Source organism: Pyxicephalus adspersus, chromosome 1 (assembly GCF_032062135.1).
Source record: "Pyxicephalus adspersus chromosome 1, UCB_Pads_2.0, whole genome shotgun sequence".
Classification (NCBI taxonomy): Eukaryota; Metazoa; Chordata; class Amphibia; order Anura; family Pyxicephalidae; genus Pyxicephalus; species Pyxicephalus adspersus.
This window is the reverse complement of record NC_092858.1, coordinates 40996647-41013464: the sequence shown is the minus strand read 5'-3', so window position 1 is coordinate 41013464 and position 16818 is coordinate 40996647. Positions and strand designations below refer to the sequence as shown.

General features: G+C 36.2%; 1 protein-coding gene across 1 annotated transcript in view; it reads left to right on the top strand.

The window, feature by feature from the left end:
* The window catches only part of LRP1 (LDL receptor related protein 1), a 181681-nt gene extending 165473 nt beyond the window's left edge, over positions 1 to 16208 (top strand). The window contains exons 71-88 of the mRNA XM_072398352.1: positions 7 to 129; positions 638 to 760; positions 882 to 1019; positions 1739 to 1873; positions 2343 to 2462; positions 3531 to 3796; positions 4099 to 4277; positions 4379 to 4485; positions 4832 to 4948; positions 5413 to 5589; positions 6796 to 6936; positions 7033 to 7206; positions 7913 to 8077; positions 9101 to 9269; positions 9585 to 9689; positions 10637 to 10780; positions 12357 to 12501; positions 13074 to 16208. Coding sequence (XP_072254453.1) covers positions 7 to 129; positions 638 to 760; positions 882 to 1019; positions 1739 to 1873; positions 2343 to 2462; positions 3531 to 3796; positions 4099 to 4277; positions 4379 to 4485; positions 4832 to 4948; positions 5413 to 5589; positions 6796 to 6936; positions 7033 to 7206; positions 7913 to 8077; positions 9101 to 9269; positions 9585 to 9689; positions 10637 to 10780; positions 12357 to 12501; positions 13074 to 13214 — 2669 coding nt within the window. The 3' untranslated portion in view covers positions 13215 to 16208. The remainder of the gene's footprint in view (positions 1 to 6; positions 130 to 637; positions 761 to 881; positions 1020 to 1738; positions 1874 to 2342; positions 2463 to 3530; positions 3797 to 4098; positions 4278 to 4378; positions 4486 to 4831; positions 4949 to 5412; positions 5590 to 6795; positions 6937 to 7032; positions 7207 to 7912; positions 8078 to 9100; positions 9270 to 9584; positions 9690 to 10636; positions 10781 to 12356; positions 12502 to 13073) is intronic.
* The last annotated feature ends 610 nt before the right edge of the window (positions 16209 to 16818 follow it).

Genomic DNA, 16818 nt, shown 5'->3' with positions numbered 1-16818 from the left:
CTTTAGTAGTCCGAACCTGCCCTCTAGACGAGTTCCAGTGTAACAATACACTGTGTAAACCATTGGCTTGGAAATGTGATGGAGAAGATGACTGTGGAGACAATTCAGATGAGAGACCAGAGGAATGTTGTAAGTATTTACTAACGTTGGACAATTTGCTGTACCCAGGAATGTGAAAGTACAAATTTAATATACCTAAATGATACAATTGGTTCTACCAGTCATTTGCCATGTTCCTTTAGGACATGGTGGGCAGATACAGGGAATGATTGGATTTATTTGGGATTTGAAAGGGTTTAGACTGTGAATTATTACTATGCAAGGATGCTTAGTAAATGCTGTGAAACCAAACTTTGCAAAAATTACCCAATCCGGTGCTAGAAAATGTAAATAAAAAGGTTTTTTTTTTTTTGCTAGTGCATGATAAGAAATAATTTTGAATGCAATAAAACAGTACATTAAGCTGCACAATTACATGTTCAGATTACAGTCACACAATGTTCTCTTTGAGCTGGATTAAAGACAAAACAAGACGTGAATTGACTTTGCCTGATTAGTAATTAGCATTAAGTAATATATTTAAGTTTTGTGCATTGTTCTTGACATTCTGCTGTGTTTTTGTTGATTTCTGCACCAGTGAAGTTTAGCTGTCCACCATATAGACAGTTCCGCTGCAGGAATGATCGGGTGTGTCTGAGCACCTGGCGTGTCTGTGATGGGATTGATAACTGTGGAGATGGAACAGATGAAGAGAACTGTGGTAAGTGGCAAGTCATGTTTTTTTACACTCAATAATGTAAAGAGTGTTTAATTGCTTTATGGTATCTTTTGGTTTGCAGACATAGTATTCCATTTATCTTGTGTTCTTTCCTATGATTTAGATTTGCACAAGCCAAAGTCTTGTGACCTGGACAAACAGGAGTTCCAGTGTAAAAATGGAAAATGCATCAACTCCAACTTTGGGTGTAACCTGTTTGATGATTGTGGAGACGGCTCGGATGAAGAAAATTGTCCTCACAGTAAGAGTGCATTACCTGCATTGGCCAGTATATTGACAGATCCTGATAGATCTCTGGAATAACTTCTATGTCACAGTGCAATTTTTTCAAAATGTCAATAATAACATATATATCTTTCTTTATTTTTGACATATTTAAACTAGCTAACAACATATCTACATTGTCAAAAACAGAATGAGCCCACCCTTATTTGTGTTCAGTGAATTGGCAAGATTATCTGGATTAGTTTGGATGTGGGCCACCAATACTTTTTTTGGGAGCCTGGAGTGTCTTAAAGCATTAACATTTTTTCCATGTTGGGGAACCACTCAGTCTGTCCATGGAGTCAGTTCTTTGATCAACAGGACCTGATTCCACGTCAAGACTGCCCCAACATGTGCCCCACCTGAATCTGCTTCTCCATTTGCCAGAGCTTTGCAAACTAAATTTGGTGCAAGCTTGTGTACTTTTATCCCATTATAACAAACAATTCAATATCTGTATTTGAATAGGTAATAATACACACTATACAGTTAGTCTTATCTTGCACCATAAACCTGTTTCCCATTACCTTATTCTCATATGGTCTCATGAACATAAATCTAGACAATCAAATTCCTGCTGTATGAAGAAAAAACTATATTGCTTACTTGTTAACTATTTCACCTAATTCTGCTGCAAAGCTTTTTTTGATGAGATGAAGAAAGATTAATTTCACTTTATGGTGTTTTATCTTCCAGATACTAAACGTTATGGCTGTCATGCCAACAGCTCTATATGTGGAGAAGAGATGAAATGTATTCAGACCCCGACCAGTGTGTACTGCAAATGTAAAGATGGATTCCAGAAAATTCCAGGAGAGAATGCTTGCAGAGGTAACGCCCATCTCTAGTCAGTTCGTCTGCATAAACTACAGCTTTCTTTAAAATAAAAACTGGTTATCTTGCCACAACAGTCACAGTCACTTCAGTGTGAAAAGGTAGCAGGAAGGCGCACAGCTCAGGTGCAAAGTATATCTTTATTCAACAAATTACATAAATCTGCTGGAGATTATTTTAGAAATTCCTTGGCAGGGATTAATAAAGTTCCATGATTTGTACCAAATGTCTATTGTAGATTATGCAGATATATAGCCTACAAAAAATGGATAAATAGCACAGAATGCAATAACAGGTTAAAAAGAGCTCCCCATGGGTTTTTGACAATCATCGTCTGTAGATATGTGTGTGCTGTTTTTTAAAGATGCCTGCAGACAATATTTATAGCTTTACTTCTTTCTTCGGTTTACACCCATGGAGCAACTGTTCAAATTGTTTGATGATATCATTATTCTCCTCCTTCTAGATGTCAATGAGTGTCTGACGTTTGGAACATGCTCACAGATCTGCAACAACACCAAAGGCTCCTATATTTGCACCTGTGCAAAGAACTTCTTCAAGCATAATCATACATGCAAGGCAGATGGTAAGAGTGTGAGGGGCATTTTTTTCCATACACCTTTCTGCATGTCACACAAATAGTTATGAATTTCCTTTTGTTCAGTGCCAGTTATTAAAGTGTACATATTGCCAAACATGTTGTGTTTGTTACCCCTTTTGCAGCCGTTTATTGCTATGTCTGTTTGTTCAAATGACGATAACACACAAAGTGATGGTATAACCAAAATGAAATGGTTACATTATAAAAAGAGATGAGGGAATGTGACAATTGTCGGAGGGATGTTCCTCTGTTTTGTACAGATTTATTTTGTATTTCTGAAACTGAAGTTAAGTTTAAGTTCCCTAACCAAATGAACTTCCCTAACAGAAAACAGGCAGCATCACCTTTGACTTGCAATTCTAATTTGTTAAAGTGTCTTACATTTTACCCCAAACTAATGTTTTCTTATATCTTTCTAACCCTCACCAGGGGCAGAGAAGGTTGTATTCTCCTCCATAAATGTAGTGCAGTAAAAATCTATTTCTTCTATATACCTTTCATCATGTTCACATTCAGGCATCCTTGAACAATATTGGATAATTATTCTTTAAATGCACTTTTTACCAGGACTGTCTGCGCAATATTTGTGTAACCTTTTTATAATAGATCTGATTTATAGTGTACAATCTGCCAAAAATGTGATTCATGCTTTATACTTTGTATGTTGACCTTTTGCATGAAAATTTAAAAGACATGAAAAACTAAAAAGAAAGCACAGTTCTCCATAATTGCTGCTGCAGGCATTTAAGCCTGTAAATTGACTACAGAAATCTTACAACCCAAGTCTTTAAAAGGTGACAATACCTGTTGGGATCTTTATCAACAAGTGGCATATGTCCAGAGAAATGATCACTTCATGATTTATGAGAAAAAGAAAATGGCAAAAGCCAGATGATCACACATTCTTAAATTTCACCAATAGTTATTACTTTTCATCTTTATAGCAATCCTAATCTAGCCCTTAATTTTTTTTACCACACAATAAAATATTTTTTTTTATTTTGGCAATCTTGATTAACTGTTGGTTTGTATTTGCCGTTTTATTGTTTACAGGGGCTAACCAAGTCTTGTATATTGCCGATGATAATGAGATCAGAAGCCTCTATCCATTCAATCCCAACTCTGCATATGAGCAAGCATTCAGGGGTGATGAGAATGTGCGTATTGATGCCATGGATGTCTTTGTGAAGGGGAACAAGATCTACTGGAGTAACTGGCATACCGGGAAGATCTCTTATCGAGAGCTGCTTGTATCCACCTCTTCCACCTCCTCTAACCGTAACAAGCGACAGATCGATGAGGGAGTAACAGATTTAGATGTAAGTAGGAAGGAATACATTGAAGACTTGTATGGCTTTTTATTAGATATATTTGATGTTTTTTTTAAACCCATGCAACTTGGATAAATGGTGAAAGTCTTTCAGTGTTACTAAACATGTTCAGTTGAATATGATAAACTTCTATAGCCTGACTTATATTAGCAGATCTGTTCTGTCTTGGTGGTGCTTTTGAAGTGGGGGTGAATGTTAACATTGTAGCTAGAACATGCTAGAATTGTAGCTGAACTATCTGCACCATGTCAGTTATAAGGTCATAAGTCTAACCTGTTTCTTATGTACAGATACCTGGCCTGAAGATGCCAAGAGGCATAGCTGTTGATTGGGTGGCAGGAAACATTTATTGGACAGATTCTGGTCGTGATGTCATTGAAGTGGCACAGATGAAGGGAGAACATAGAAAAACTTTAATCTCTGGCATGATCGATGAACCACATGCCATAGTTGTGGATCCTTTAAGAGGGTATGTATTACTCTATATTAAATAGTCATTCCTATAGCTAACATTTTCCTCTAATACAAACCAGCATTAAAGCTATATTATCTTGTCTATGTCTCAAACAGGACTATGTATTGGTCTGATTGGGGTAACCACCCAAAAATTGAAACGGCAGCTATGGATGGAACCATGAGAGAGACTTTTGTAGAGAACAACATCCAGTGGCCCACAGGTATATACAATAGTGTTCTGCTCATTGGTACCTTCAGATTACAGACAGATCCAGTTTTCAGAATAAACAATGAAATGTCTTCTAATAAATACTCTTGTTCAAGGATCATTTCTGGTTACAAAATACTAGTTATCAAAGGTGTGGATAAAGTGTACAGTCTAAAACATTTCCCCCAATATTCCAAAGGATGGCACACCTCAATAATGATTAGGAGAAAATAACTAGTGTAACTAACTGTGCAGTGAATGTTTAATTTTAGCTGCCTGGAATGGAGTAGAATAAGAGGGGCAAGCAAGCCAAATGTTGAATTTATTAGGTCATTTATTAACTTGTACTTCTTTTACAGGTTTAGCCGTGGATTACTATAATGAGCGCCTTTACTGGGCTGATGCCAAGTTATCTATCATCAGCAGCATTCGTCTTAATGGGACAGATCCAGTTGTGGTGATCAGTAACAAGAATGGTAATAAATATCTGCTTGCTGTATATACATGATATTTGAGATTTACACGATAATAGGTGCACATCTCTAGAAAGAATTATAATTCTAGTAAGGGCTATATATATGTTTTAAAACATCTAGAAGAAAATGGGTATTAATAATGTGTCCAATACTGAAACTGGTCAGGATTTGCATATGTCAGGACTGTGAGATCTTGTTTATATGGACAGTGTGCTTTTATTCAGCTTGTGTCCGAGGACATTTAAGACAAATCTAATTTTCTTCACAAAAGCCTCTGCTTTTTTAAAGAATATATATATTGAAGTATAATAAACAAACAGGAGTTTGAGACTTGCACTTTGCATGTTCAAATGTGAGGCTGGATAAAATAAAAAGCTGAAAAGGTTGAAATAGATACAATGCTTGACTTTATTTTTCAAAAAATTCAATATTTTCATTTGTTTTGTTCTTTCTTACACTTCCAGGCCTTACTCATCCATTCAGCATTGATATCTTTGAAGATTACATCTATGGAGTAACATATGTTAACAACTTGATCTTCAAGGTGCACAAGTTTGGACATGGTCCTGTTACTAACCTTACTTGGGGAATAAACCATGTCACTGATGTTGTTCTGCATCACCAGTACAAGCAGCCCGAAGGTAAAAAACATGAGATACAATAATTGCATTGTTTCATCATAACTGGTTTATCTCTGAAGCCCCAGGCTAGTTACTAATTGTGGCTTCAGACCAGTTCCTATTTGTAGGAAAAAGTAACATCTAGTATGGTTCTTATTGGTTTCAATTGGGTGTTTGATATTACTTAAAGCCTACTTGTCATTTGCTAAAATTCACAACACTCACACTCTGTGCCAATTGAACATCTCTAGCTTGTAATCAGCAAGGTGCATTTTGGACTTCAGTAGAAAGACAACTGCTTTCACACCCAGCACCAGTCCATCTCTGCAGTGTGTGCTGAGACACTGACATTTCTACTAGCAACAGGGGTCAATTCAGAACTATTCCACTAGCAAGATAGTCAACCTATACCTTTTGCTTTATCAGTTCCAATTAAACTGTAATTGGGCTCCATATACTATAGAAATAGGAATGCAAGACTTGTGCACACCTTGACATTTAATGTATTACTGTCTGTATCCACTACACTACTATAACTTTACATACACATACAAATCACATACAACTTTACAGATCTGTTGCCTGTAATTAGATGTTCAAGCTTTCCATCACTGGCACTCACATCTATGGGTTGTCCCAGGATAAAGGCAAGTTAACCACTAAAATTCATCTTGCACCCAGCCAAGATGCCTGGTACACAAATGAAAAACATAAGGAGGTGCTGGGAATTCATAATATTATTGCAAAGATACAAAGTGAAGGCATCAACTTCAATAAATTCATTAGTTTATTGAGGCAGCTCACCAATTGCATAAAGCCACCTGAAAGTAAGTTCCAGGAATGTATCACAAAGAAAGCTAAAAATGAGTACAACAACACTTGTAACGAGTCCAGAAACAATTTTATAACCTATAGTGTAATCACATTGATTTATGAGGCCATAGCATTTCCAGTGCCAGAATAATAGCCTCCCATCAGCAAACTTTCCAAAAAAAAAAAAAGTTTTTTTTTTTTTAGTTAAAAAAAAAAACACATTTGACTACACAAATAGATGGCAAAATAAAACCTACTGTTGTCATGGAAAACAAAAAAAACTGTTCTTTTGTATCACAAATACTAAAAAAGCACCAGGTCTGCCAAAACTGTAGATGCCTAAATCACATGAAGAATATTTATTTCTTGTAGAAACTTTACCTCAATAATGGGTTCTTTTTATTTTATCTTCAGTGAATAATCCATGTGACCGCAAGAAGTGTGAGTGGTTGTGTTTACTAAGCCCCAGTGGACCAGTCTGTACATGTCCCAATGGAAGAAGACTAGACAATGGAACATGTATGCTCATTCCATCCCCTACCCAGTCACCTGACGGTAAGGTGCACAAGACAAAATTCTAGTCTTTGTATTTTTTCTCCTTTATGCATTAATATCCTCTAAAATAATTGTTTATATATGTATTTATTTTAGAACCCATACCTGATACCTGCAACTTAGAGTGTCTGAATGGAGGCAAGTGTTTCTTGAATGCAAGAAAGCAACCCAAATGCCGCTGTTCACCAAGCTACAGTGGAGAGCGGTGTGAGAATGATCAGTGTAAAGATTACTGTAAAAATGGAGGAAACTGTGCACCATCACGCACAGGTAATGAAAATGCTTACGACTTATAAGTAATATATACTTGAGACATGACATTTCACACATTTGATGCAAGGCAAATCAACTATGTATATATGTCCACCGAAAATGTGTGCAGAAATTATGTGAGAGTTAAACCCCTGTTTGGTTGTTACTGTTGTCTTTGGCTCGGAGTGATTTCCCATCATTTCCTATCACACAGATAACAGTTTTACCAGGCAAATAGAAACCGTAAATACAAAGCCAATGCAGTTATTGTTCAGTCAGAATCTATATTACTCAGTGAATCTTAGTTAAAGTGGAAGTAAGCTTAGAAATCAAAACAATTGTGAGCAGGCAGGCTTTTTTTTGCTGAAAAGACAAGCTTTGTCTGTTCTGCATCAAAACAAACGTATGTACCTGTTCACAAAACATGCAAGCATGTACAGCTCATTATAACCTCTGCATACCTTAATAACAAAATGCAGATACTTTTAATCAACATGGCCTTTTTCATCTCCTTCTAGTCCATCTAAAACATAATTTTTAGTTTTCAATTAGATTATCAAAAAAATGTAAAAGTTCAATCACAGCACAGTGTATGTAGATAGGTAAATATGATGAGTCATATACTGTATACCTAATCTCCAGGGGTTGTATAGTTTTGAAAGCAGCTTTTGTTACCCTTTCAGAGCCTATGTATTAAAACTTTATTTCCATTTTTTTTTTCTAGGCTTGCCAACATGCCGCTGCTCAACTGGGTTTACAGGTCCCACATGTGAGCAACAAGTGTGCACACCGGACTATTGTCAAAACAACGCCACATGTTCTGTAAACCTGGGCAACCAACCCAACTGTCGCTGCCTCGCTGACTACATTGGGGACAAATGTCAATACCGTAAGTGTACATTTCTGGCCACATCTAGATGGTCCTTGAAAACAAAAATTATGTCTGTGTTACTACTCCTAGCCTTGTAATCCACAATGTGAATATAACTTACCCAACTATCAGTTCAGATCTTATATTCCCATGAAGATATAAAGTACGACACTCAAAAGCCAGATAAGATTGTATACAGAAGCTAATCTGTCCCTAGGCATATCTGTCATAGTTGGCCACCAGGTATACCCATTGCTGGCTTTTGATAAGTTATTTTTTTCACCCATAATCTAATTCAGTAGCCTCATGAAGCTCATTAAACAGGCTAATATGCTTTCCCCTCAAATCTGGGGAATCCTTTATTTTCGATTTGCCACAGGTACATGATTGGCCCTAAACACACAAATTGTATTAAAAATAAACAATAACATTGATCTGTCCCTTTATTTTTTGATACCCGTGTGTATTTTAGCGAAATGGGATGGGATGAATGCATACATTCTGTGTGGTGCACATGCTGTGGGTTCCTGCTGTGTAAATGGCTATTGCATTCACTTTAGCTAGTGGAAAAGGTCTACATTTTTCTGTTTTAATGGATTCAGGACTAAAGAATGATTAATCTTGTTGTTCCCCAGAAAGCATTAACAGTCGCATATGAATAACTGAAAAATCCTTTTAACTGAAAAGAATGTCATCATGTATTTTACCTTTACTTTCAGTCTTGGTAACAAGTTTGATTTGTCTGATGTCCTTTCTTTGCTGATCCATTTAAAAATATTTTAGTTTTTGGTGTAGTGTTGTGCCACTTAACATTCACTTTGTACAGAAAGGTCAGAACTTTATGCAGCAATTTGCTGATTCTTTTTTTTATTAAATCTCAGCTAAATGTTGAGGATTTGGGGCATGAATATTCCTACATGTTTGCACTTGAGTGTGGACATAGATAGGCAAGAGGTTTGCAAATTATTGTTCTAAATTATTGACTTTGATGTGCTCCTTTGTAAAAACTTTAGTATCTAACTTAAAACTTGTGACTTAAAGGAAAATGTTATGGTTACTGCGAGAATGAGGGAATCTGCCAGCTCAGTGCTAATGGAACCAAGCAGTGCCGCTGCACGCCGCTGTTTGAAGGCAGTCGCTGTGAGAAGAACAGATGTGACCGTTGTAAAGATGGAAGATGCAGCTTGAAAAATGGAGACGTTCTCTGCGCGTAAGTTTTAAAGAATATGAAGTATTGTCACCATTAGAGTGTATATAGTTCAAACCTAGCTTAGACCTAAAGAAAAACTCATTACATTATAGCTATTTCGTGCCAGAACTAACTCCAAGTATGCTTTACTAGATTGCTGCATTAACCGAACCTTTGTAGGATTAAACCTCTGCTCAACAGACTGTTGCATTTTAATTGACCTAATACATAAACCTAGTTGTCAGTTATATAGCTTGGCTGTTAAAGATTTGTTTATAATACGATCAGAGCCCTTTATAATTTCAAAAGGATGATGGCCATGTATGTTTTTTAAAGGTGTACTGATGGACGCATTGCCAAGTCTTGCTTGACATGTGACAATTACTGTCTGAATGAAGGAATATGCAGTATCAACCGTTACACAGAGATGCCAGAGTGCCAGTAAGTATCAGGCGGGAATTGGAAAAGTGTGCCCAAATTAGGCATGGCAGGGTAAAATAAAATAAAAAATCACATTTGCATCTACAGTACATGGATCCTAATAACATTTAAAACTTTAAGTCTTTTTTAATCTTTTTTTTATGCCATGTCCCATTTATCATCTAATTTTTTTGCAGGTAATTTGAAGTTTATATCTGGCACAAGGCACTTTTTTATATTTCATATATTATACCTTGGGAACTAAGAGGATAACATGCTAGCAGTTTAATTGTGAAATTATTTTGCTGTAATAGTTTTTTGCTTTGGTGAATTTCTATGAATTACTGGAAGCTAGGCAGGGACTATTAGACCTACAGAAACTGTGTTGTGTCATCTTAATAATGATCTTTTATACCACGGACTTCTTCATTGTTAATGCCCTAAAACCTCTAAATCGTGTTCTTTAAAATGACTATGTAACTATAGGGTATTAATCATGTAAATAAAGATATAGATGCATAACTTTCCAGTGGCCAATGTGTTTTAACACTCCACCATATACCCAGGCTACTGCAGGTGTCTAAAGCCTGCTCCTTCTTTCACACACCATGGTTCAACCTGCCTGCTGGTTTGTCCTTTACCAACCATTTACTAATTACAGGAGGTTTCAAATACCAGCAGTGCCTAGGGAGAGGTGGGGGGAGTTTTAATACATTGCCCCTGATTCATCAATAAAATCCGCGCTCGCTGGAAGCGCGAAAGTACGCGCGGCCATCGATCGCGGATTACCGCGGTCCGGACTCGAATACGAATGCGCGACCGATAATCCGATTCTGCTTGATGAATCAGGGGCATTGTGTTACTAGTTAAGTTATTGAACCATTTTACTTTTAACTCAGTAGTAACAGGGTCACTTTATTACACTAAGCTGTCAAAAACAAAATAATGTTTTTTCCCATGTAACACTTGATCCTTATTCAGGGACTAATGCTTTCTCCTTTTCATGTATTTTCTGCAGAGGCAACCTCTATTGTAATTCCAATTGTGGTAATACTGTTGCTGCTGCTTCTTGGAATAGGAATGTTTGCCTGGTACAGACACAGAATGAGCGGGTAAGGACAGCTATTTTATCAATGTTTTTAATGATATTCTGCAATTGCAGTTTATGCTTTAGCTGAACCAGTGCTCCATTGATGCACTCTAAAGCATTTGCATATTAAAGCACTTTAAAAGCAGCTTTCATTCATCTTTGTATCTATAGGTTTCCTTAAAATTACACTTACAAACTCTATCCCTGTTACTTTCTGATGCACCAGCTTTTTGTCAGGCTGCCAGTCTTCTAATGTTAACAGCCTGCAGATGTTTCTAAGCTGTTAGAAAGCAAATGAAGCCTGGCCTCAGAGTTTTTGTTGTAATTTTTAAGCATCCTTTGAAATTTATGAAAGCTGCCATTTCTGACCTGGTTCTAAAAATTACCGCCTGCCTGCAGCTTTTGAAGTCTATAAAGGCGTGTTTATAACACTTTCACCTCATTGTGATAATACGTAAATAATTTAATGTCCATAGTCATGGTACAGGTCCACTTTTGGTGCTTGACATTTTTATAAAATGGCTAGAGTTCTGCTTTGTCTTGCTGTTTATACAGGATAGAGAGTTACAAAGCGATATTACTACTTTTTCTTTGTAGTTTTTTCATCATAAATGAAACACAGCAGTGACGTCTGTTAAAGCAACAAAGTAAAAAAAAAACTATATATAAATAGGAAAAAGGTTTTATAGAATTTGGTTCTATTTTACCTTTTACCTTTTACCTATTAATGGTCTTGGTAATATTTTTCTATTCATTATTTTAGTTTTTTTATGAATTTGTAATCAAGTCACAATAAAAGTGCAACTGGAAAAAAATACCCTTTTCATGTTTAATTTAAAGCAATGTTTTGATATCCTAATTTTATTTATTTATTTTTTGTATTGCATATAAAATAAAAGTAAGACTAGGTACTAGCCTAGGTACACACGTGCAATTAAAGTTAGAAAACGAACTACAAACCACAGATCAACAATTATTTTGAAGTGTTGTTTGAACCTGTTGTAACGATATGATTGTTCAAATGTAATCCACCAATAATGTGCACACACTAGATATGATCGTTTTAATGATGCAAAAAGTGACACGTAATAGTGAAAGTATACCACAGAACAATCCATGTTCAATACATGACTGTACACATAACAGATAGCAAACGATCGTCATCCAATGGATTCGTCAGGACAGTAGTTAGTTTTCAGTGACATTCCTTGTTAATCAGAGTCGTTGGCCTGTCGTTGTGCACTTTTTTGTTAATGATTATCCAACAATTTGGTCGTTAATTGTTTGTTTCCAAGAGAATTTTTGCACATGTGTACGTAGCCTAAGTCACAAAAAAAAAAAAAATAAACATGCCCATAGCAGAAATGTAAAAAATATACAGGTGTGAGAGCTGAAAAGCTGAAAAAGTACATTTCCACACGTATTAGTTGTTTCTATTGCCTATAAGAATAATACTGTGATTATTCCTGTGGTGTAATATATGGATTATTTGCACTGCTGGAAATAAGTCGCCTCTGTATTTTATGAACTATATTCTGTCACTTTTATTTTCTGTGATTTTCCCCTTAAAATATGATGATGATGTATTGTTTTCACAGGGCTAAAGGTTTCCAGCATCAGCGAATGACCAATGGAGCAATGAATGTGGAAATCGGCAACCCAACCTACAAAATGTATGAAGGCGAGCCAGATGATGATGTGGGAGAATTAATTGATGCAGACTTCACCTTAGACCCAGATAAGGTAAAATGACAGATAATTTCTATTGGCTGGCTAGGTTTTCTTACATTGTTAAATACTTTGGTTTGGTTAGGTATGATAGATATGACATGGTCAGGCTTCTTAGACAATTGTCCTCTAGCAGGCTCACTAAAAGTGACATTGCCTGTTCCTTTCCCCCAAACAAGGTTTATCAAGCCACAGATGTTCTCTTGTCCAGCCATGTGTATGCTTAGACAGTGTCAGAGCTTATCCAGGTAAATGACCACGTTGCCTTTACATGTGTTCAAGTTTGGTGAATGGCCACCCAGGTGTAAGCACTGTCTTGTAAGAGGAAACTTTTATCAGAAAACCACACTTCAGTAAAGCAATAGATCAGAGTTACAACAAAGTGAACAAGAACCTAGATTGATAAGTACTAGTTGCTGAGTGGGCTATCAGAAGACATTATGAATTTTGCTCAGAATGAACAAAGTGGCAGTATCTTTTTACATCAATTTACTGCTGAAACCACCCAAAAAGCACTGAGTATTTACTGACTGTCTAGACAAGAAATAAATTATATGTTTTCTAAGAATCTCTTTTTCTATTTTCAGCCAACAAATTTCACTAACCCAGTCTATGCCACTCTATATATGGGAGCACACAACAGCAGAAATTCTCTAGCAAGCACGGACGAGAAGCGAGAGCTGCTGTCTCGTGGAGGAGAGGATGATTTCTCAGACCCACTGGCATAGGGATGAAATTTTAGTAAAAAAGAGAAAAAAATAGATAAAAACTTTTACAAATTATGGAGAAAACACACACACAACCTAACGGTGTATAAAGTGTATAAATGAAGGACTACTTTTATATTGATCTCAGTATTATAAATATATTTTTTTCCTTGCCATTATTTTCTGGAACCTGTCTGAAATCCTTCAGCTCCTTGCCCATACATGCTCGGAACCTGCCTGTAATGGGACTCTGCAATAAACATAAAGTGGCACACTGCAGACAAGAGAGTTGAAGAAAGAGATGCTACAGAAGATAAGAAAAGGAAAGGCAGCTTGTATAGCAAAGAAGACAAATTATACATCAACAAGAGGGGGTGCTTTTATATTTCAAGGGCTGGCCTTTTAAACAAGACTGTTACGATATTTTATTCACTTCAAGAATGGTACAGAGTAAACGGAGCAAAACGCGCCAGGCGAGCTCTTAACATTATCTTATTTTCCTTTATCTGCTTCATGTTTTTAGCTACAGCATACCATAAATAACAATCATTTTAACTTTTGTTTTATTTTCTGTTTTAATGATGTGAAGAAATGAGAGTGATGCCATTTTTCAGGCTGAGCCTTTCTGGAAGGTTTGGGGAGAGGTATTATTTCTGAGCGATACTCTGAACACCTTTACTGCTGCAAGTGAACCAGAAGCAACCAACTGCACATGCACCATGCTGGAAATTGGAAAGCCTCACGTCTGAAGTCATGACCAGATAAAATACTCCCAACATGGGCGACAGGGTCCATGCATCTTCCCAAACACCTGAGGAGCTTCTTCTTTTACAAATCTTACTGTGCCTGCTTACTGGAAAACCAGAGGAACAATCCCTTTTTCTAGCTAGAGAAAGGACTTTCCCATCCATTGAATGTGTTTTAGCTAAGAAACAAAACAAAACTGTATTTTGCTTCCAGTAGCTTCAAGTTTATAGCGTTTAAGGGCTTTTGTATTCTGTTACTTTGATTCTGCTGCAGCCATCTTCAGTTCTTTACAAGCCTAGAAGAAAATGTTTATTTGTTCTTTTTCCCTCAGAATCCAGAAAAGAAGAGGGATTGTATGATGGGGAGATTGAAATGATTGTGTATTTTAAAACCAGTAATATGTATTCCCAAAAAAATGAATGTGCCCATGTGTTATTCTCATTTACATATGTTTCCCAAACCAAAATTGAAAGAAAAATCTGACTTTTTATTGTTTTTTCAACCTTTGATGATGGAATAATCTTTGTATCACTCTTCTTACTAAAACCCCCTTCATTTTCTATTTCACTAATAATGTCTTGACTAAGATTTAAAAAAATTTTTTTAAGCCCACAATCCTTTACGTAGAGCATTTGGTTATGGAGATCTCACAGGAGCAAAATAGGTGCACCTTAACAGGTTAACTTACAAGGTACAAGAAAACAAATGGCTAATGGGAAGTTTTAACCCCCCCCCAAATTTGCACAGTAACACAGAAACAAAAACATTATTCAGAAAACCACAGCACTTTTTCAATTACTATATGCTATGTGTATACGAATCCGAAGCACTGTGGGGTTTGATATGTTTTTTTCACTGAGGTACGTTGCGTCTCGTCTTACTGTTGATCTTCTTTAAACAGCTGCCTTCAGCTGAGAAAATGGCTGCTTTGCCTGTGTTAGTGGCAGGTACGATAGAAGTAAATGTCTACTAGTCATTTGTGTGATCACTATTTTTTTTTTTTTTTTCTGCCTGGTGGCCTTGCAGCACAAAGTTGTACTGACAGTGTAGGGGGTTTACCTGCCTTCAGCTGCCTTGTTGTGTCATGAGTTTACATCACTTTCTCTTTTTTTCTTTTCTTTTTCTGTTTAGCCTTCCCTCACATGAATTATCCTTTATCGTTATAGCAGAATATTACTTTCTAAAACCTTGGCCTTGCTGCAAGTTATCCGGGGTTAGACAGAAAACCTGTTTGGGTTTGGGTGGCTGTGTGAGAACATAGAGTCACATTAATACTGACGTGATTCATCAAGTGATTCTGCTTTAGCACAATGTTTTAATTATTTCTTCACTACAAGTTGATTTTGCACATAGAGCAGCACAGTATTACAGGGAGGAATTGTGCTATGGATATTTATGTATATGAAGTGTATAAACCCTTCATACGTAAGCACTTTGGCATTGTGAACACATAGTTTAGTGTATTGTTAGTGTGCTGTAGTTGCTCTCCACCTATTCTGCCAGAAAGATGACAGGACAGTTATTTGGGGGCAAATTCAATTACAACAAGAATCTTTTTACTTACCTGAAACTACTGTAGTATAAGCTGTTTTCAAAAAAATACTAAATGTAATATTGGAAGAGAGAGATGCACACACACATCATAAGGTCAAGTGCGTGCTTCAGCAGAATTTATTATTAAATAAAAAAAAAGGTAATATTAGGTACCTCTTGTCCATCTAAATCTATACCATGAGTAACCCAGCCATATTAGATCATGGACAGCATAGAACACATTTCTCTTTGTTTAAACCAATGTTGCACTATAAGCCTTACAATGTTAAATAATAATCCACCATTGCCATTCATCACATTATATGGAATGGAGATGTTCAAGATTAATTTTTATAACAAAACTTTTTTTTTTTTTCTTTTGGTTTTTAAGATGGGAACACATTCCACTTGGTACACCAGCATGCCCCTCCAAATCCAACTCAGCCAATGGCCTTTGTAAGAACTTAAGAACTGCTTTTTTTCCAATCACAACAATAAAATCTATTTTCTCTCTCATTTTATTTCTCAGATGTCTGCTAAAGAATATGTAATGTTCACATACAGTATTTTTTTATTTGTTGAATCTGGAAAGCACTCATTTCAAAATGTTTTATTGGGCTGAATTGAGGGAGGCAGGGTTACAAAAAAAAAGAGTTTTAATAATTTTTGCTGGATTACTTTACAACTTAAATAACACAGAATATTGTTATAAATAAAATTAAAAATTATACTGAAGTTTGTTTTACTTTCTTATAATAACATGAGTTTGTGTGACCTGGGTTAGAATTGTTTGCAAAACCAAGGGGCATTTAAAAACTACATTGATTGGCCATTTACTTCCTAATCATTAGCAGATGTCTGTCGGAGGTCAGGCTTTAATAATCTATCATTTCTGCCAACATTTACTCCCATTCACCCATTGCAGGCACTGGGAAATCCAGGCTGTGTGGTTGCCTCCCACTCCGAATATAAATGTTATGCAAATGTGCCAAGATAAAACCTTCTTTTTCCTTCTGCTAAAGCTATACAAAAAAAACAAAGAATTCAGTGATGTATGCAATAATGATATTTTACCACAATCATTTACATTTTTTTAACATGTACTATCTAGTAAACAGACTTCAGCCGAGTCGAAAACCTGCATTACCACTTTGTGCCGCAGTGTAAAAATAAAACATGGTAAAAACTTCAGAGCACACTACAAACTCCAAAAGGTGCAGAACAAAGACATTGTCAAAACAATTAAAAAAAGGATTAAAGGTCCTGAGACATTGGATAAAGTGCTCTTAGGAGCAGGCATGTGAACTAGTATTCTGGTGAAAATGACCTCCTGGCAGTTTTAGGA